Source organism: Tauraco erythrolophus, chromosome Z, assembly GCF_009769465.1.
Source record: "Tauraco erythrolophus isolate bTauEry1 chromosome Z, bTauEry1.pri, whole genome shotgun sequence".
NCBI lineage: Eukaryota > Metazoa > Chordata > Aves > Musophagiformes > Musophagidae > Tauraco > Tauraco erythrolophus.
This window is the reverse complement of record NC_141496.1, coordinates 14,726,881-14,745,440: the sequence shown is the minus strand read 5'-3', so window position 1 is coordinate 14,745,440 and position 18,560 is coordinate 14,726,881. Positions and strand designations below refer to the sequence as shown.

Here is an 18,560-nt window from a genome sequence, read left to right as displayed (position 1 = left end):
TTCAGTGGGGGCAGAGTAAGTCCTATTCTGGTAGATGTATATTAGAAGACTGAATTAAAGCAGCATAAATAGGTCATGTAAAATAGTCATGTCCTTTTAATAGAGTAAAAACATTATAGAAACAAGGTTACATGTTATCTAATTAAATATGATAATAAGACGTAGAAAATAGAATGAATGTTTAAACATTAGCAGCTATGCAAAAATATGAGTACTACATAGGAAAAACATAACTATTTCCAAGTGATTAAAGTAAATAAACATCAAGTTTCTACTACTTTCCCCATACTAAAAAGCAAACATCAGGTTTCTACTACTTTTCCCGTATTAAAGAGCAGTATACCTTTCTGGACAAACAGAAGAACTATTATACATGGATACCTTACTGCTTAAATAGTGCAAATAGACATTTGTGATGTCCCTTTTAATCCTCAAAAACATGTGAATGAGTTCGAAACAATCATAGCACATACTGTACAGGATTTTTCTGATGCGCTTTTGCTTCTTCCTCTATTCCCTTTTGTTCATCACTGTGTTACTGGAAGAGGATACCTTTCCAGCACAGTCTGTCTGCATCTACAACCACACTGTGCAAGTCAGCACAGTATGAGCATTACCAGCGGCTCTTTTAAAAGAGAAATATAAGCATTATAAAGCAAATGAATGCCCAGGGCTTTCATCTTTTTCTACTGCATTAATCAATGTTCCGTTCGGTGAGAAACAGCAATAAAAACCATTCTGTAAAATGTCACTGGAATGCTTTCAGTCAAATCCTCAGCCCCTTTGTACGCAGGGACTGTAAAGTTATCCCCATTTGAAAGTTTCCCTGGCGTTGGGTGGAGGTGGAGAAGGTAGAGTGCTGTCTTGGGAGGGCTGTTTTTCTCCAGCAGGCTACATCATATATAGCAACATCTCAGTGATTATTACCAGTCAGAACAAATTTGAGCAGCTCTGAGCATGAGAGAGAATTCTTTTACCCTTGGACTCTGCGAATGTGAATACATTTCAGTAAAAGGAGAATTTCAAGCAGCTAGAGGAACTGAGACTGCACAGTGAGGTGAACCCCAATCCCAGAGTGCAGCAAAGCATCTTGGATTTCCCATGGCCACACTGCTCAGCTGTCATGCAACCATGTGGCCGTAGCAGCTTTATCTCCAAGCGTGTGCTCCGCGATGTGCAGCATCCCAGACGGACTGTGAAGTGGCTCAGTCATCTCTGCAGGGCAGCATGTTAGGAGCCCGAGAAAGGTGAATGGGAAGGGACAGGATGCCTTCCTCCATCATAACGCGTGAAAAAAAAAAACCCACAAAACTATCTCCAGGCAATTTACAAGGTAGTTTCAAAATAATACGGGTCTTCTGATCACTGGCAGGATCCATGACGTTCCATCCATTCTCCTATGTCAGATATTACATGAGAACATTGCCTGGCGATATTCAAACTATTATCCTGCAGACACAGCCATTGGGAATAATGCTAGTAAACAAACATGGTCCACTCAGCCCTTCTGAACTGGAAAGTACTTATATGCTGCATTAATGCTTGCATGAGAGCTGCAGAGGAAGACAGCAGCATGCATTTTACAGCCCCACTTCAGTTTATAGGAAGAGACAGGATTTTGCTTTTCATTGACTTTGGTTTTTTTTTGTCTTAGCTAAACATTGCTACTACATGAAATACTGAAGATCTTTAATATATAGCACTAGCAAAGGTACCTGTGGATCCTAAAATTAACTTCGGGGCAGATCTTTACCAATAGCAAAAAATAGTGACATGTAGCGTTTTGCTTTGTTTAAATCTCAATCTCTCTCTCTCTCTCTCTGAGTTTGAGAGAGAGAAAAAAGTCTGAGAAAACATCTTCCCAAAAGTGAGTCCATGTGCCCTTTTCCTGAGGGCTCAGCAAACTCCCTTTATGGTGACCAAGCTCCTGGATCCCCAGGCAACTAATGCTTGATAGCAACTCTCATTTACGGGCATTTTGCAAACTGGAGGACTTCCACTGACTGCCGAGGACTTACTCTTGACCTACTGCTGTTTAAAAGATATTGGAAACCATTTAACTTGATTTTTTTTTTCCATATTTCTTGCTTAGGCATTAATAAGAGCTTAACTCTGCAACCAAGAGGTTAACAGAAGAGCTCATTAACTTTTATGAGGCATGCTGTGATCCTCAGCTACGACTGCAGTGTCATTGTCTGTATTAATCAGATCTGAACATTAAATTCAGGTTGAAAATTTAATTTCTGCTGCAGTGGAGATTGTTACTGACATACTGAGAGCTGAGGTTAGGCATCTTATTACTGAAACGTGGGAGAACCCACTTCCTTGAAGGTATACCATTGCACTGTGAGCAGGTTGCGTTGTGGAGGTGGGAACTCACTGGATGCAGGAAAACAAAACAGAAAGCTTCAGTGTCCTGCTTGTGTCAGAGAAAAAGTGGTAGGCTGTCATTCCTGTAAGGTTTACTGAATTTTGTAGAAGCTAGACATTGTGACATAGGCTTCCTCGTTGTTTGGTGACCTCGTTTCACTGGCAGGCAGCATCTGGGATACGATGTCATCATTTAGGGGCTCTGATCTGGGCTGGTCAGAGGGATCCAGGGTAGGAGTGGAGGAAAGGTCGAAACCATCATCGCACAGCGGCACACCGTTGCTGTGGCACACCTCGTACGTGCTGGAGCCGCAGTTTGCTTCGGTGACTGCAAACTGGCTGGTGCCTAGGAGTCTGCACAGGGCTTCAGCCGGCCAGATTCCTCCATAAGTCACAGACAGGTTTAGGTTGCTTTTGTCTGTCATGGCAGGGATCATCTTCAGGTCTGATCCACTCCTAAATTTTTCTGGAAGGTTTGTCTCTGGAGCAGTTGATGTCTGTAGAAAGTTTTCCAGTTCAGCTTTTGCTCGAATGCCGTCCACTTTATGAATATGAACGTAACCAAAACTCTCTGGGTTAAAGCTTATATCAAAATTCTGCATGACAAAGGGAACAGCGTTGTCAGTTAACAGTGGGTATTAGATTAACAGAAACTTCGAGAATTCATTCGATTCTAAAAAGGTTAATTATTATTTCTTCAAATCTGAAAGTAACCCTGAGCAGGCTGAAAAACAGGTTAGCAGAAAATAAACTGCCATGTGGCTTAAAATCTTTTTCTGTATTAATCTGAATCTATCCAGAGGTTTCCTGCAGGCACAACCAGTGGAGAGTGCTCTATGCTCTGCGCAACGTGGTGAAAACTGGTGTTTCAGAGACTTTTCTGAGCCACTTATCTATTGCACACCTGCCATTTCACAGGAATAAGCATGCCAACCCAGGCTGTTCCTTTCAGTTTTACCTTCCTAATTTAGCAGTGAGGGAAGTAAAAGTTCGCCACGACTTCCTGAAACACGTTGGGAATCCCTGCACTGGGCAGTACAGAGGCTGGTAGAGTCATCTTAGACCTCTTGTTAAATTAAGAACATGCTAATAATTTGCCAACTGGGGAGAACAGCCTTGATGAGTTTTTAAGTGAAAAAATGCATGAGACACCTAGTTTTAAGGCAATGGGTTAATCCCACACCTTACAGTTTGTAACATTTGTCCTTCTGGCTTTTGTCTGGTGGAGCGCTTCATGCGCTGTACAGTGTATGAGCAATTCTAACAACACAGGCGTCACCAGCGATGTTTGCAAAGGGTCCCCATCCAGCCCCACGATCACAGTTTCATAGAATCACAAAATTATCTTGACTGGAAACAGCCTCTGAGATCTAACTAGTCCAGCCTTCTGCCAGAAGCAGGATCTGGATTGGGTTATCCAGGGCCCTATCAAGCAAAGCCTTGAATGTTTCCAGCAAGGGAGAATGCACTTCTTCTCTGGGCAACTACTCAATGTTTAATAATTCTATGGAGAAAGATTTTTTCCTTATATCCAGATGAAGTTTGCCCTGAAGCAACACATACCTGTTGCCTCTGGTGCTGAGACCATGCAGCCTTATGAAGAGAGTCCCTCCACCTTCCTTCTACCTATACTTTAGGAATCGGAAGTTTGTGATTAGTACTCCCCTCTCTGGGCTTCCCCTTTTCTATGAACAAACTCAATTCCTTCAGCCTTTCTTTATATATCAAGTTCTCCAGCCCTCTGCAGTTACTTTGCACAAGTTAAAGCTCAGGCACTAGTTGAGCTGTTCATTATTTCCATACCCTTGACTAGCATCTGCCTGTGCAAATGTGGGTTCTCTTCAGTGAAATGTAGAAGTCATTTCTGAAAGATGTCCCAGTTCATGCAGCATGTACTGTCTGTCATGTTTTGTTCCCAATAGCCTATACTCAGGTGAAAACAGCAGCAGAAATACATACATTTTTTGGCTTCTTGCACAGTTGCTCCAGCGTTTTTTTATGATCAGGAAGGTTTGGCCACACAGCAGGCTTGATCCTGAAACAGCAACAATCGAGGAAAAGGGGTTTGACAGCAGCAAAAGAGAGACGTATTGAGACACCAGAGATTCATATTGCATCATTTTTACTAATTCTCACAAAGCCTTAGGGCTGGTTTGCATTACCCAGAATATTGACAGAGAAGTCTCAGAGTTGAACAAAGACAGGAGGAGTAGAGGAGTTGTAAAGGTCACTGAATAGTCATTGTTCTTTTAAGCACAGAAATTGTCACAGTTAAAGGAAGACTTCACTAAGTACTGGAAAAGCAGCGAATCGTGCTGGTGCAGATCTCAGTTGCATCTAGCTGTGTTAACTGTGTTTTGCATGATGAAAACAATTTCTGCAAGTGAAAAAAGATGCTGTGGTTAAAGTGCAAATTTGCTGATATTTGCCTCTGCGTATTTATGTTAGTCAAACAACTGCATATTGTCCCACTCCTTCACCCCAGCTCTCTGTGCTTCAGATATCTGTATTGTAGCCTTATCCCACAGGTCTCGTTTTACTGTCTTAATTAGCAATGTTTTTGCGTTGTGCTGCTGGAAACCCTCAGCTATGATGCATCTAGAGAATATTGCCCAACTGACATTCAATGCTGCAGTGATACAAATACAACTATGGATGTATATGAATCTAGATTTTGGTTTATGTGTCTGTATATGTGGGTATATATACACACGTGTATAAAGCCTTCTTTTTTTAAAAAGGGAAATCTCTCTGAGTTCAAAAAGTTTTGACATCTAAAAGCCTATTTTTTCAGCATTTTTATGTACACAGAACTGCCAGCAAAGTTAGAGAACTGCAGATGCTCAGCAACAGTAAAATGCAAGAGCTAGAAATCTCAAGCCACACCTATACTTGCAAATGAAACAACACCAAGGAGCATTCCCTGGCAGATGACTTGAGTGTCTAAAATGCTTAATTACTAAACCTGTTCCTGGCATGGTTTCACTGGGGCCAACTGGCACATTCCCGGGCAATCCCCGTGTGTAATTCAGGAGTTGGCACAGCCCAAATGTTGTTCCCAAAAAGCAGCTCACATGCAGCCGTCTCCCTGGATGTTAGTGGAGCTGGATGTCATGGATGGGCTGCTTGGAATGCCACCAAAGAGCCCTGGGCTTTCTGCCTGGCTGAAACCAGGACAGAGGGGTTCATCTCCTATGGTTAAACTTGGGCCTTGTTCCCTCCAGATGCTGGTTCCACCAGGTTGTCTGCATATCTGTTCATTTTCCTAAACTTGTCAACTAACTATCTATTCTATGTAAGCATATGTAGGCATGTATTTAAAATTGTATTTACAGTTATCTATCTGCTGCTGCGTAGCCGATATATGAGAAAAAAATAATGCAGAGAAAGGGCTGCCTGTGTGATGAACTTCTCTCCAGTCCCACCTCTGCTATGACTGCCTTTGGGGGATGTAGGGGCTGGGTTTGCCACACAGGTGGACGTGGGTCCAGCTGTGCTGGTGGCTGACACTATCAAGCCCTTGTTGCAGAGAGCTCTGCCCCGCTGCTTCCGAAAGCACTGCAGAGCGGACACCCTGCTGACTCAGCCTGTGAAAGGATAAGAGGCAATCTCCCTGCTATATCGTTTCCGCATCTCTTAGGACTTCACTAAAACCCACAGGTTTCTTTCTTTTCTGGATCTCGCGTGAAGATTTTGAGTCAAATTTGCCCCCAGTGAGACACTGACTCTGAGTGTGTCGTGGCAACTTCGGATCCTCAAAGGTCCCAGTGTTTCGAGCCCAAGACTAAAATCATCTTCTGTCTGACAACACCCTCTCTTGTATTACCCACTTCTACTCTTTGCCTGCCTTCAGCTTCATATAGAGGACCAGAGATGGAAAGGGAGTAGTTCACAAGTATAACAGGACTGTCAATCCTGTCAGAACAAGATTGGCTTCCAACACTTTTTCTGATATGAAGAAACTTAGATTACCTGTTTTCCCAAAAAGTTCCGATCAGGACAATCATGACAACAGACAGCATGAATCCCAAGAGGAAGAGTACAATCACGACCACGCTACTAGCTAAAGAAAAACAAGGAACATCAGCCAATGCATGTAAATGCCTCACTGTTAAGCCACTGTTAAGCCACTGTAGCCATAACGTCTTTTCAGACAATAAATTAGGAATTAGTGCCAAGACTTGCGCTCTCCTGTCACTGGACTGATGCAGTGGTGCATTTTCCTTCCTCCCTGAAGGAGGAAAGAGGTAGGCTGCCAGAGCGTCAGCACTTGGCTGAGCTCCAAGATGGGTTCCCAGCTTGGATTAAAGCAGGTCAAAGTCTGCCATCACCTGCAGCGCGTTGAAGCCACCACTCGCTGCATCCTTACAGCAGCACCGGAGTGACTTCGAACATGTGTAATGCTGAGGTGCCCCTAGGGACTGAAGGGACCCCGAGGACCAGAAGGATTATTCATGTTTACAAGTGCAAAGATGAGATTTTATCCTGTATGATATCTGTGATTAAGGTGCTGTGTTTGCACACAAATCCGGGGCCCTGGAGTGGGTCCTGTTTCACCATTCTTTGTGCCTTACCTGAAACGCTGGGTGCGAGCTGGTCCTTCCCCCTGCACGTCAGTGGGCAGTGAGAAGGAAGGAGTATGCCTTCACCTCGCTTTGCACCCGCCTCATTCCCATGCAGCATCATTTCATCTGATCTTACCACCCTCGAGGGAGATTTAATGTCATGGGAAGAGTCAGCCCCAGGCCAGAGCGATACAGCCACTCCCTGGATCACCTTCTCAGGGGTGCCCGATGCCCGTGAGGGCTGACCCTGCTGAGGCCATGGGCTCTTCCCTCCCCATGCTCTTGTCACTACTGCCACTGGGGGTGGCCAGGCAGCCGAGGGCCCCTAGCTCTGCTTTCTTCCAGGTGGACCAAAGCGGTTTCTGCCCTTACAGCTCTCTGTGGAGTGCTGCTCCTTTGCAGTCCTGAAGCTCTTGGAAGCACTCCATTCGCTCCACGTGCCCTTAAAATAAACTCCGTTGGGCTGCGAACGTACTTTCACCTCATACGATGCATCGTTTTCGAGGTTTTTCCCCAGTAATTTTACCTGAAGGTACGGCGACTCTATTGTCTAAACACACAAAAAAGTCCTATTATTTTTCTAGAAGACATGGGAAAAGGATCTTTCAGTTTCAGCAAAATGCATGAGATCGGTGTGTTCCTGCAGTGCTGTTCTGTTTGTTCCTTCTCTTTGCTCATTGTAAAGGTGGTTGTCACAGCGTCAGTCTAGTTAAGCTAGACAGTATTGAGAAGAGAGACTAGCTTTGAGTAAAACCTCTCTAAGAAACAGCTGGAAGCGTTAACTGTGCTTTGCTACTGCCGACACTGCAGTGGGCAATACATGCTTCCCTGGGAAAGCTCAGAAGAGAGCGGGGAAAAAACACATTCGCAAGGCATAAAAAGATAACTTCTGAAAGAGCAGTTACAGGAAAGAAGCTGAAATCCCACAGTGCAACTCCGGCACTCTTTATTTCAATGTATTTGGTTGTCTGAATAATTTTCTAGTTACGATTCTCCTGTGTTCCCTCTGTGAAAAACAGGCATGGTCCGTGCTTTAAAACATCCCCCATCTGGACTAGTGTTTGCACGGCTGCCCTTGTGACAGCAGACACAGAGGTCCCAGCAGTTGGGAGCCCAGATCCAGCTCACAGGCAGCTGCAGCCCAAAACATGTTCTGAGGGTGGGAGAGCTGCAGGGCGGCACCCAAAGCCCGGAGAGGCTCAATGAAGAAATTGTAGCTAAATAAAAAAAGGAGTCATACGATTTCCTGACTGATGACCATGGGAAATAAGAGCAAAACCACCATAGCAAAAAGCAAGCCATTCAAATACTTAGGATGCTTCTGTTAGGATGCTATTAACGTTTTGTTTTCCCACTGCAAAGACCAAATGAACGAAACTTCGTTAGCCCAGAGAAGTGTCTAACAGACATGAGCCCTCTCGGTCTGGAATTGTTTTGACTGATGAAATTTCCAAACGCCAAATATTGCACCTTTCCAAGTTTTCAGCTGGACAACTGTAGAAATGCGTATTTGAGGGGTTTTACATGATACTGGTATTTCTGATAACGTTTAATTCCAGAAATTATCGTAAACTTGCCAATACGTCGTCACTTACCTTCCAAGTGCCTTCTTCCTGCCGATAGGCTGTTTGGTGTATTAATTTGCCATCTAAGTACTTCTTCCGTGAGTGTGGTGTACTATAATGAATAAGATACTCATTTGCCTCCTTTTGGTATGTGACGTTTATATCGAACGGTACTTCAGGCTTAACTGCAAATCATAACGGACCAGATTTAACAGGAGTAGAATAATGTTACTACAAAATAACAGGTTTAAAAAGGTGCAAAAAAAATCCACTTCAAGTTACAGCCCCTGTGGTGTGACCTGTCTTGAGCAAGATCTGGCCTGAGCTGGATGGACCTCATGCTGAGCCACAGCACATCCTTACACCTTGGTTCCTTAGAGTGGCTTGGTGTTGATCTGCTGGAGCAGCAGTGTGACCATCAGGGATGGCACTTCCTCAGGATGTGACATTTAGTCTTGGAAAGCAATTCCCAAGCATGCCTACCCCTGCTCGAAGACCTGAAATTCAGTCCCTCTAACCAGTGCTCCGAGGTGACAAAACCCATCACTGCTCTGGGAGGAAGGCACCAGGGAGCAAACTGAGTATAGGTACAACCACCAGTGGCCAATGGGGTGGTGTAGCAGAGGAAGGGATGACGTATGACAGCGTTAGATGTAGCAGAGGGGGTTGTGGCTCCAGGTCCTTGCTGTGAACCCACACCTGACCTGGTTCGCAGAAGGAGAGAGTGCCAAATGAACATCTGTGCAAGTACCTCAAGTCCAAAATGCACCCTTCAGGACTATCCCCAAGCCATGCCTGAGCTGGACGTGCCTGAGGTTTGTGGAGACCTGTGTCTGTGCTGCTGTGGCTTCCTGAAGGCACCATGTAAAGAACATCAGTTCTCACAGGAATAGCGAGCCTGCACCTTTCTCCTCTCAGGAAAATGCATATAACCAGAAATTATGCCCGCCCCTTCTGCATTCACCAAATATTTAATCCTTCCATGTAGAACTGGCAGCTCCTAGAGGAGAGACCACCAGACATGGTCTGGACTGGCCTGTAAACTGAGAGATGGTGTAATGGGGCAGAGGTGTTTCTTAAGAGAAGGATGAATGTTTCATCCTATTGGAATGGGGCAGAAGTGTTTCATAAGAGAAGTATGCTGCAGGCCTATTGCCAAAGGAAGGCAATGTGGCACCAGAGCAGAAAAGAGCTGCCCTACATGGGATTCTCTGCAGCCCTCAGATGAGACCAGCTCCCAAGAGGGATAGGGCCTGAGGAACCCCTTTTCCCCTGAGTTCCCTGCTTCTTAACCTAGGCAGGTCCCCAGCGTGGCTTGGACGAGTCCAGTCATGGGCTCTCGGTGTCCCTTCTGCACTGCAGGATGCCTGAACACCTCGTTCAGACAACAGCCTCTACCAAGAAGCAAGGTATGAAAAGCGAGATCTTGCAACCTTGAGGTCCCTGTGCTACTCAGCTCACACTAGACTTGAGGTGGTCAGACCTGAAACTGCTCAAGCCCTAGTAAGAGATGAACAAAATGTCCCTGCTTGACAGTTCATTTGAGCTCAGGAACAGCTCCTTTGCTCATGTGCGTGATTCAGTCTATGTCCAGGTCTGGGCAGTGTTACAATAAGCCATAATTCAGCTACACATTTTGAGCGGAGGTTAATCTTTTTTGGCTTTGAAACCAGGGGAGCATTACACTCTGCCAGCATATCAATCCACGCTCCATGCTCTGCTAGGACTCCATTTTATGCTGCCTTTATGTCATCTAGATTGGTGCTTAGGCTTTGTGCTGGGCTATTTTTGTCCCCAGTAACGAATATATCTTAAAAATATCCAAAATATTAAGTGTCTTACCAATGTCAGTTACAACCAGACTCCTGCAGACCCTTTTCTTTGTCTCAGAGAGCATGCAAATGTCTTTATTCGATAGTATATCAGTGAATTCTAAGAAGTATAGATCTTCCTGTTTCTCCATGTTGAAGCACATGTAACTGCTGTCTTCCTTGGTACTGTAGACCAAAGTGACACAACATTAGTTTCTTCTCAGTCTTACTGTAACATAGTAAGGGATGAATCCTGGTTGCTCATTTCACATTAACTGAAGTAAGACTCCATATGAAATACAAAAAATGCATGCAAATAAAGAGTTTAAAAGACTGACAATGTTTTGCTCCAGGTCTTTGAGCACAGTAATCCAGTGACGTGAGTCACAGTAAGAGTCCTGGAGCACTCCAAAAAAACCAAAAGCACTTACTAAATTGGACATGTATGCGGTAAAAACCTTTATATCATCAAAAATTATCTTACTGCTGCCATTTTAAAGTACAGGGCAATAGGTTTGGATGCTCACTGAAGGTAAAGAGAAATTTCTTATTGACTGAAGTGGTAGTAAATACAGGGTCAACAGTCAGCCAGGCCATGAAGGAGTCATATGGCACAATTTCAGAGGTGGAAATGCATCTGTATGTTCCTTAATTTGTGTTTGAGGACTGTCATAACATTTCCATCAAATCTGGAATAAACCACATGAAAATAGAAAAATTCTAATAAACTAGATGGAAAAAAAAATTAAGTAGTGATTATAGCAGCAAGATGCAAAAAAAAATTAGAATCTACTTTTACTGTCTGCAGCAGAACTTTCAGTTTCAGGAAAAACAGGCAAAGGGAAAAGCAGAAGTATGCTAAACAAACAAAATGTGAGCTTCTTCAGCTAGGTGCATCAGTTAAAAAAAAAGTGGAAAAGAGTTTCAAGGCCTCAACGAGAAGTGGAGATGATTGATGTGTTTGGTAACTATTAGGGTTTTGTATCCTCATTCTAATGTGTTTTTTTGCGAGTCTGTGTATGCAAAGACAATTGCTTAGTTTTAGTCTTGACCTAGATAAAGATATTTTTCTTTCAGTAGAAATCAGTCTTCTCACCTTTCTGTGGAAAGGATCTGCCTCTTCAAAAACACTTTTACTTTTAACTTGATGAAGGTTAAGTTTGCCTTTTAAATATCATTTAATTTAAAGGAAAAACATTTTCAGTTCATGCTGGGCTACACCAGTACTAGCAGGTACTCCAGAGCAACAGAGGCACGATCAGGACTATTGGAGACATTATAATGCTCTTCACAGACCCTTCCAGCTGATTTTTTTTCCTTATTAAAGAGTTATATTCTGTTTCAGTAAACTCTTCTTCTTTGCTGAATACAGTATTCAAACTTGGTAAAACACTCTGAAACAGAATATTGTCCAACTTTTCTGCTTCTGTTCCCCAGCATATGGCAGCATAACTCACTGGTGCTTAGCATTTCACTTCCCAGAAGTTTACCAAAGGACGGACTGACTGCTTACCACAGGGCCATGGTATAGTTAGTGTTGTGAGGAGGCAGCTCTGTAAAATTGCAGGTCAGGCTGCTATAGGAAACCTTAGATTCCAGCTGGCTGAAGCAGTTGATTTCAAAATTGTCTAGTTCATCATCTTCAAAAGTCCCTAGGGAGAGATTCGCAGGATGTTACTGAAGCAAACCAGTGAGTGTATTCAGTTTGTAGCTCCATTGTACAGGAGGTTGTTTCTTTACGTGGTTGCCTGAAGGGAAGAGGATCAGCCCACCTGTTTTGTTAGAGGCAAAGACAGCTTGTTCAAAATGAAATTAAAAGCCACTTGCACCTTTCAAGGTTGCTCTCCCTGCATGCCAGTGAAGCCCACTCACTTACCACGCACAAAGGCACTTTCTGCATCATCGGTCTGTGAGCTATAAAAAGATACAGTGTCGCAGATGGTTTGGTCAGACAAGACACCCTATGTCTGTTCTTTCCTATTAATCATGGGCAGAGAGAGGTGCTGATGTTGACCTGGAAACTCCCGTGAAAAAGTCCCAGCATCGACTGCAAAGCAATGAGAATTTATTGTCCACCCTGAAGTTTAACCCCTTCTAAGTCTGAGCTAGGGAGAGGGGAATTCTTGTTTTAATAGCTATGGATGAACTTTGCACCAAGACAAAAGCAGGATGTACTCCATCTGAAAATCATCTCAGGACTTTCTCAAACAGATTTTCCCTTTAAAATCCACAAAATGCTGCTATCCTTGGGCATGCAAAGGGGAGTAAGACACATTCATAATGCCTGTTAAAAAGCAGAATATACAAGTCAAGGACCAAAACACTCTTGAAAATAAATGAAACATGCACTGGGGGATATACTCAGCACAGTTACTGCCAGAGGTGTCTGGGGCTGATGATTGGGACTAATGTCTGCTCAAGAGCAAGAGCTAGTTTCAACAGGAGTTATTTTTATGGGAATTTCAGCTCAGGACAGCCTGAAAGTACATCAAACAGCTTGTAGTTTCAAAGCAGCAGACCTAGAGCTGAGGATGCACGCTTGGCAGTTGCCATTGCTGCACTTGCCTCAGAACCAACTGCGTTGCAGACGGCTGACAGTGCCCGAGCGGTGTCCTCCTGCCCCTGCCCTGCCCTACTTCTGCCTGCACTGTAAAGGTCTGGCCTCTTACCAGGCTCCTGAGAAGACTGGAAAATGATATGGGTGGTTTTAGGACAGCAAGGGTATTCTGGTGTTACAAGGCGATTAAGCCCCATTTTGATTGTACTGCAAAGTTTTCTGAAATGTCACAAATTTGGGCTCACGACGGAAAGCTCATACTTTCTGCCAGAATGCATAGCTTCCTGCAAATTTGTTTCGATGACTCATGAAACAATCACAATTTGACTAAGAGCATATGTCTGAAGTCGTACACTTGGCATGTATGAGGTCAGTGAGGCAAAAACTGATCCTTCTGAAAGGAGTCCTCTCTGGCAGAAACTGGCAGTTCAGCCTCATTTCATGAAATGTCACCCCTTGTAGCTGAGTGGAGAGGGAAAGGGCTATTGCCATGACCCTTTGAGTGGATTCTTGGGGCAGGAATGCCTCTGACCCCTTTTACCAGTGACTGAGGGTAGCTGTGATGATACATAACCCTCTTCATGTCCAGGGACTATTCCCGATTTCCTGCTTGGTGCTCTCCTCAGATGTGCCCTTGCCATGTGGGGCACCTGCTGCAGTGAAAACAAGACCTTGGCTGATCCAGGGGTATTGGTGAATCATGCTCACAAACAATGTGGGGAAATGCCCGTAGAAACATCTCCAGTGGAAAATCCCTCCCAGAGAAAATGGTGGTCATCTCTGCTGTCACCCAGGTGAATTGGATCTCTGAGGGGTGACCAGCTACTTGGATATCGTGATTTGTAGTCCTGCTGGTGATGCCCTAAGATCACTGGCCAATCCTGCCAGCATGCAGGGAGACCTAGACCTTGTCTGACGTGGGAGCACATCTGAAGTTACAAAATGGTCATGGTTTGATAGCAGGGAGAAAGCAGGGGAAAGTTTTTTCATTGCTTTAAAATGTAAGTAAAGGGCATCACCCCCCAGGGTTGCTATCAGCAGTGCTTCCTCCTGACCTCGGAGTTGAGTTGCATCTTCAGTTAGGTTTTGAGAAGAGAAGAAATTCAGAAGTCATTCAGGAATGCAGAGAAAAATGCAACAGCTCTGAGGGCAGGGGCTAGGAAGGGGGCTGCCGCCACCAGCAACCGTGGTGGGCAGCAGGAGGGATGGGAGCATCTGACGCTACACTAATCCAGAGTCTAGAGGTAGATCTACCCCGAAGCTAAGATTTAGTCGTCGTTTGCCACTATGAGCAACTGGTGCTGAGAAGCACTTACCAGTCTTCCCTTCTCACTGCAGCTCTGGTGGTCTCTGTCCCAAGCAGAGACCCAGCACTCCCCAAAGGACAATGAATTGTGGCACCTTCTACCAGCACTGCTGGTTTGAGAGGATAACCTGCACAGCACAGACATGGACAAAGCAGGTGCTGTACAAAGCCACTCTGTCTGACCATGGCATTTAAGAGAGAGACACAGAGGTCACCACAACTCCACAACAAGCCCTGCAGCAGTTTCACATAGGTGAGAGTCTTGACCAACGCAGCCCTGAGCCACCTGGGCAGACACGTATGTACAGAAATGTGTATTACATAAAGTTACACATTTGGGGGTAAAATGTGTGCATATAGAAAGACATATATTCAAAATTCAGGGGATAACGAGTCAGCTGAAATGAATCTGCATAAAATGGAAAACCCTCATATTTTATATAGCTAGATACACCCAAAGCTCACATGCACAGATATGTCACATTTTATGCATCTGTAAGACTTTGCTTGCAACTACCAGGAGATTGGCTTGTTTGTACTCATAGCTACTTCAAGACAACATTAAAGCTTATGAATTAGGAGGACCAATCTTCCTTTATATAAGAGAGAAAGATTGCTTGGTTCACTCTGTGTAGAAAAACTACATAGACCAGATTTCGCATAAACACACAAAACTGATAATCATCATATCAATAAAGAACATATTAGAAAAAAAAATCTTTCAGCTGTCTGCTACTGCGTTGCTGAAAAGTGACAGAAATATTAATTCATACTCAATCAGGCTGACTGCAAAGTGAAAAGAAAGAAAAAAAGTTTGTCTTGCAGTTCAAACAGTCATTTTAATATTTCACCAGTGTAGTGCATCTTTGGTATCGGACTGGAGGGAAAGCTGACTTTACCAGTTTAACACTGAACTTTCACATTGTGCTTGTGTGGTTCCTTATCCACGGAAATAACATCCTAACCAAAAAATACACTATAATTAAACCTAATGAATTGTGTTAAGTAAGCAATTTGAAATGCTTTTTCTGATATAGTTTCTCTGTGGGCTGACAGTAATTTTTTTTTTTTGACATAAATATGCATGTAGCCTCAGTTATACTTCTTCCCTAAACCTCAGAACCACCATGCACAAATGTGTTTGCTACGTAAATGGTTTTGATGACTCCAACATGACTCACACTGCTAAGGGCTCTCTACACGATTAAAAGTTTAAAAGATTATAATTTTTTCCTTAAGAGGCCCAGACCAGGCAGAGCCCTGAGCACCGCTCTGCTGAAATCAAGGCAGGGTTTGAGATGGTGTGATTCTAGCGAGAGAAAAACTGCACTAATATTTACAGCCATGGCAGATCCTGCACAAGAATAGTTGCCTCTTGGGTTTAGAAAAACACACCAGGATGGTTCAAATCACAGCAGGAATCTCATGAACTTTTACTAAGAGAAGAGCATTAGCAGAGGCTGTAGACATGCTTCAGCTTTATGCTCTGAAAACACTGAGACTGACCACAATGTGTGGAAACAAAGGCACTGGTAAGTGCCTGCAGGATCAGTGACTGAATTTCTGATGTCAATGAAGTGACCATCTCCATGGACAGTCACGCAAAATCTCTAGTGTTGACCTGATTTAGGCAGGACTCATTTTAATCACAACGGTTTTGGTGTGGGTTGTACAAACCATATAAGCTTAAGTAGGAGGGCCACTGAAGCCAGCCATCCTGCCCATGACACCACACACTCTGCTGCCTCCCGCTCCCGCTGCCCATGACCTGCTACACCTCTGCAGCTGCCCCTTCTTAGCTCTGCTTGTACCTCACTTAGGGCTTTTGGTGATCTCCACCACCTCTGCTAGGCTGAAGGACCGCACTTGAGAGGCAGTTGGCAGCTCAGAATAAAAGAAGTGAAGGCAACTGCCACAATGAGTTTTTCTGCCCTTCTCCCATTAAGAAGTAGTGAGCTCATGTCTGTCTAGGCTGGTGGCACTTTGCCAGGAGGCAGGGTGAGTCGGAAAGGTGATGAGTAAAAGCCAAACATCGCGGATGATTTTACCCTGGATTGTTTAATTTGTTGACCAAACCCATGAGACTCATAAAGAAATCATAAAATCTGCTAATTGCTCAGTGGGGATTTTCTGAATCTGTTTGTCCTTCATTCGAACCAAAGGATTAATTATGGTTTACTGGAAGTCAGTGACAAAAGATGGAAAGGTCCGGTCATATCTGCTTTTGGGAAGCTCTGAAGATTTCAGTGACATCAGCAATGAATCATTGGCATTGACCATTCAGCACCATAGCTGCTTGCCAAAACTGGCTCTAAACAGCTGCAGATTGTATAAGTAAAAGGTAAACAGAAAAAACAAAGTTGTTAGATGTAGTTCTGAGCCACTCCCTGTTCTCTTCTAAGAAACTTATTGTGCATATCCTACCTAGGTGTGTATACATGTATGTACATATGTGTACATACATACATGTTATAATATGTGATACACAGGAGAAAACCAGATTCCCTCTCTGTAACATAGCATAGGAACACAGCCATTATCTTCCTAAAACCCCAAAACTCTTTTGCTCCCTGAAAATGGACCCCTAAAACTGCCAGTAACTGAGCTACTGCCCATGTCCCTCAGGCACAGTGCAACAAGCTCTGTCACTGCTATTTGTTTAGTATTAGACAAGTAAAAGTTTAACAGATCTGGAAATGAATCTGAAAATCCAATTTTTCAGCTCCCTTTTGAGAAAAGGGACAGCAGACTAAAACAATGATTTTATTGCTGCTCTTTATGTTTTGATTTTTGATTTAGATGCTGCTAAATCATTTTCACTTGCTTAAATGAGATAATGAGATCTGCAATAAGCCTGAATTTAACTGTTGAATTGATTTATAATTATTTGGTGAGTAAGAGATGAATGGTCTTAGTGATGGGCTGTGAGAACCTTCCGGGTGAGTTACTGCTTCAGCAATACTACGAGAAAGACTGTGACTATTCCCAGATACACCTTATGCAATTGTTTAAAGAAAAAGAGAAAAAGTTTGACTTTTGAAGTGGAACAGCTTGGGTCAACTTTGAGGTACATTGAAAAATTTTCTTTGGAGGAAACTGTCAAGGGCAAGAGAAGCCGGAACCTCACCCCTCTCTGATGGTAGCTCAGAGTGACCATGGACTGCAGAAAAGGGAAGCGACTACCCGTTCCCAGGCATAACTCATCACATGAAGACTACATACGATGAGAGAGGATTAATAGGTCAGATATTGCATGGCCTCTGCATACAGCTGTATCCCGCATTTCATAAGAATTTGGACATTATGAGAACAGCCAACTTGGAAATTAAGTTAAATAGGTATCTTCCAGCCCCACATCCGCCTCGGGTACTGGCACTAAAAGAAAGAAACTGGAGTCTAAAACACTAACACATTTAACCTAGCAGTTGCATTTGGAGCTCTTAGCTCAGGTTTTTCAAGATCATACAAGACTTGAAAGATGAACACGAAATGACTCACCATCACCATCTGCTGAGGCGCAACCACTTTCCCCAAAAGTGGTGTGAAGAAACAAGATGAAAATGCTCAATACTGTACTTGTCTGTGTCATCCTGAGCATGCTGCATGTGTGCAGTACGTGTGTGTGTGAAACCTGCGCTCGCTTACTTTATACTAGACGCAGAACAAACCCATTGCCTGATAAAGAGACCGCAGGCACGGGGAAATGTAAACATGCCGACAAGGATGACTAGTGGCAGAGAGCAGGAAGCCAGTATGAAGATATTTGCAGAGCTTTTACTTTGAAACATGCTTCCCACTTCAAAACTAAGGACCTTTTGGATCAGGCCCATTGACTTATTGGGGCAAATCTGGTCAAGCTCAGTGGGTCAGGAGGACTTGTCATGGATGGTGCTCCTCTCTTGGCTAATGGGATTTTTGCTGCTGGTTTACCTGGGAGCACAGTTTAGTTCTCTCCATAGAGGTACGCATGTCCAGGAGACAAAAATCTTCTGTCTATGAAACATTAAATGTAGTTGCTGTTATTTATTCTCTAATGTTTGCGTCAAAAGAAGCTTGGCCAGCAGGTCAAGGTCGGTGATCCGCTCTGGTGAGAGGTCTCAAGGTCACTCCACTATGGTGAGACACAGCCTGGAGTAGTACGTCCAGCTCTGGGGTTCCCCATTCATGAAGAACGTGGACCTGTTAGAGTGAGTCCAGAGGAGGACCATGAAAATGATCAGAAGGCTGGAACACCTCTTTTATGAAGAAAGACTGAGAGAGTTGGAGCTGTTCAGCCTGGAGAAGAGAAGGCTCCAGGGAGATTATATTGTGGCCTTTCAATATATAAAGGGGGATTTAAGAAAGATGGAGAGAAACTTTTTACCAAGACCTGTAGTGACATGACAG

General features: G+C 43.8%; 1 protein-coding gene across 1 annotated transcript; it reads right to left on the bottom strand.

Annotated features, from left to right (window-relative positions):
• Nucleotides 1-2,336: 2,336 nt before the first annotated feature.
• On the bottom strand, nt 2,337-17,772 carry IL7R (interleukin 7 receptor). Its single transcript, XM_009983116.2, has 8 exons — nt 17,673-17,772; nt 11,825-11,963; nt 10,343-10,497; nt 8,531-8,685; nt 7,308-7,485; nt 6,343-6,433; nt 4,330-4,405; nt 2,337-2,966 (listed from the first exon to the last, which is right to left on the bottom strand). The coding sequence occupies exons 1-8, from the start codon at nt 17,770-17,772 to the stop codon at nt 2,463-2,465; spliced, it is 1,398 nt and encodes a 465-aa protein (XP_009981418.1). The 3' UTR covers nt 2,337-2,462.
• Nucleotides 17,773-18,560: the final 788 nt, after the last annotated feature.